We start from the raw sequence: 3569 nt of genomic DNA, 5'->3' as shown, positions 1-3569 counted from the left end.
ACTCTAAAACACCGTTGAGAACATGTGAATCTTGTATATTAATGAACATGAGTGTTTCTCTAAAACCTATAAATAAATATGCTTTTCTGAAACTATTATTGAATATGCTTGCCTAGTTGCACTTCGCAGCACATTGTCGAATGCACAGACACAACTTGAATAGCACACTGAAGGCACTGTCGCCAGCCAATGCAAACACAACTCACTAAAACTCACCAGAAAAATCACTAAAAGAATCACAAAGAATTCACTAAAACCACTAAACTATATACAAAAAATGAAACTAACATGAATAAAAATAATGCACATATGCAAGCTTATCCATCCTCCCCCTCCTTGATTGGACACAATCAATTAATGCTCTAGGGGCAAAGGAATTAATTTAGCAACACTGCGCCGAAAAATGCCACTTTTACACTTCACAGTTGCCACTCGCACTAAATTATCACTGCCCGGATGAACTTCTTCAATCACACCTAACTTCCACACTTGAGGAGGAACATTGTCTTCTTTTAACAATACGACCATGCCCGGTTGTAAATTAGGTTGAGCTGACTTCCATTTTCTTCTTTGTTGTAACTGGTTGAGGTAATCTCTTGACCAACGTTTCCAAATATGCTGCTTCATTTGTTGAATCCGTTGCCATCTTCCTAGTCTGTTGATAGGCACGTCTAGTAGATCTGGTTCCGGAAGGCTGAGAAGTGTAGCTCCCATTAAAAAATGTCCTGGACTGAGATACATTGGATCTGTAGGATCGTTGGAAATGGCTGTCAATGGTCTTGAATTTAGAATGGCTTCAATTTGAATAAGTAACGTGTTCAACTCTTCGTATGTCAGACTTGCAGTTCCTGCTACACGCCGTAGGTGGTACTTCATGGATTTTATTGAACTTTCCCATGACCCCATGTGAGGAGATTTGGCAGGAATGAATTTCCATTCTAAACCTTCTTGAGCTGAGTATTCCAGGATGTCCTTTCGGTTAGTCTTAGATTCAAAAAATTGTTGCAATTCTCGATTGGCGCCAACAAAGTTTGAACCATTGTCGCTACAGATAGATAAGCATTTACCTCGCCTAGCAACAAATCTCTTCAATGCTGCGATGAAAGCTTGAGAAGTTAAGTCTGAAACTATTTCTATGTGAACTGCTCTAGTGGCTAAACAGATGAACAACGCTGCATAGACTTTCACTTGAATTTTGCTGCGAATCGTGGGCTTGACATAAAAGAATCCTGCATAGTCAACTCCCACGTGTACAAATGGTCTTGCTTCATTTACTCTTTCCTTGGGTAAGTGTCCCATTAACTGTGATGAACTTGTATCGCAAAAACCATGTAATTGAATTTCCTTAACGTTCTCCGAAGACATTACGTTTCTTGTAATTTGTATCTTCGCCATCGCAGGTAACCAAGACATTAATTGATTCCACTCAACTTGTAGGACTGCATCTAATGGATCATTCCAATCTATTCCTGTCTTCCACAACTTTTGAAAGAAATTCTTGTATTTGATGACAATTGGAGCGATTAGACCTAATGGATCGAAGATAGATGACACTATGCTGACGACTTGTCTTTTTGTCATTGCAACATTACTTTCTACTGCAGTTCCATTTTTACAAATTTTGTTCGAAATTATAAGTTTGTCTGTTAATGGAATCCATGCTATTCCTAAAGTCTTAACACCGTCTTGCTGACCAAGTATGATTGGCTGTTGTTTTTCCCTGAAGTCTTCAGGAACTCCTTGAAGTACTTCTTCTTTGTTAGAACTCCATTTACAAAGCTTGAAACCTGCTTTGCTTAAAATATTAATAAGATCCTTCTGTAGTTCTAAGGCCTTTGACACGTTTGGTACTGATTTTAACACATCATCAATGTAGAAATTGTGTTTTATTACTTCTGCCGCTTCTGGAAATTCCTTGGAATTTTCCTCCGCTATTTGCTTCAGACATCTTGTTGCCAAGAAGGATGCTGACGAAGTCCCGTACGTCACTGTTTGTAGTTCGTACGTCTGGATCGGTTCTTCTACTGAGTTTCTCCAAAGGATGCGTTGTAAACACTTGTCCTCATCATGAATTAATATTTGGCGATACATTTCTCTAAGTCTGCTGTAAATGCAACTGGATACAACCGAAACCTTAAAATAATGGAGTACAAGTCATCTTGAACAATTGGCCCAACTTGAAGAATGTCATTCAATGATTTGCCATTAGACGTTTTTGCACTTGCATCAAAAACCACTCTTAATTTAGTTGTTGTACTGTCCATCTTGAATACAGGATGATGTGGAAGATAACAACTGCTGCTGCTGTTCACGTCTTCTGTAACTTTTCGCATGTGACCCAAACTTAAATACTCATCCATGAAGGCGGCATATTGTTTATGAAACTCAGGATTTTGTAGCAATCTTCTTTCAAGCTGCTTAAATCTTTGTAGTGCCATGTTGTAAGACTCTCCTAAAGCTGCATTCTCTTCCTTCTTTGGTAATTTGACAATAAATCTTCCATCTCCATTTCTGGTTGTATTTTTTTAAAAAATGCTTCTCACAATGTTCTTCTTCCGGCGTATAAATCTTAGTCTGAAGATCTTCGAGTTCCCAGAATTTTCTCAATTGTGTATCCAAGTCTGTCTCCATCTGAGATAATTTCTGCAAAACTGGATAATTTCCTTTTCTAGTCTTCTGGCCTGGCTCAAGGAGACTGTAGAATAACCCCGCACCTATAAGCATGTCTACTGACGACGAGCGATTAAAATTTGGATCGGCTAAACAGATATCTTTTGGAAAGTTCCAATTACTGTAATCAATATCCTTAGAAGGTATGCAACCTGTAATGTTTGGCAATACTAAACAATTGACCACTGCATTAAAATCACATGTTCGTGAATAAATATGAACTTCAACACTGTACTGAACTTCGGAGGTTACAGAATTGATACCTCTAATGGGAACACGATTTTTCGTTTTCTTGAGACCTAATTTGTGAACTAAAGCTTCGCTTACAAAATTCGATTGAGACGCTGCATCTAATAACACTCTGCATTGTTGAAAACGACCTTTAGTGTCTGTTACGTTAACTAACGCTGTTGCTAATAAGACTTGCTGACCATAATTAATCTTAAATGAGCAATAAGAGTCCTGTGGTTGAACTTTAACCTGGTTCTGTTCCTTAACTTTAGGTACGTTAGTATTATTGTTAATTGTTTTGCTTGAACTGTCTTTGTTAGTAGCCTCCTGAGTAGTATCTTCATGCAACAGTGTATTATGCTTAAAATTACATTTCTTACAAGTACTTGATTTGCATGCCTTTACTTAATGTTTATTACCTAAGCAATTAAAACATAGTTTATTTTGCTTCACGAGCTCCTTTCTTTGATTAATGTTGGCACTCAGAAATTCTGGGCAGCGAAAAACAGCATGCGTTTCTTTGCTACGGCAAATATTACATGCATTTGGAAGCACAGTAACAAACGAATTCATTTGACTGTTATTCTTTCTTTTTGCTTTGGAATCTACACTTTTTTTGTCATAAGTACTTTCAGATTGAGTAGGGCGAATGTTTTCTAACATTTGAC

General features: G+C 37.6%; 2 protein-coding genes across 2 annotated transcripts; both read right to left on the bottom strand.

The window, feature by feature from the left end:
• Positions 1-354: 354 nt before the first annotated feature.
• On the bottom strand, positions 355-1395 carry LOC145675147 (uncharacterized). Its single transcript, XM_081745516.1, has one exon. It carries the CDS (start codon positions 1393-1395, stop codon positions 355-357), a length of 1041 nt encoding a protein of 346 aa, XP_081601642.1.
• A 677-nt stretch (positions 1396-2072) lies between these two features.
• On the bottom strand, positions 2073-2438 carry LOC145675146 (uncharacterized). The gene has a single exon (XM_081745515.1). The coding sequence runs from the start codon at positions 2436-2438 to the stop codon at positions 2073-2075; it is 366 nt and encodes a 121-aa protein (XP_081601641.1).
• Positions 2439-3569: the final 1131 nt, after the last annotated feature.

The sequence above is a fragment of the Thermobia domestica genome, chromosome 18 (assembly GCF_964235325.1).
Source record: "Thermobia domestica chromosome 18, izTheDome1.hap1.1, whole genome shotgun sequence".
NCBI classification, from domain to species: domain Eukaryota; kingdom Metazoa; phylum Arthropoda; class Insecta; order Zygentoma; family Lepismatidae; genus Thermobia; species Thermobia domestica.
This window is presented reverse-complemented; position numbering and strand designations above follow the sequence as displayed.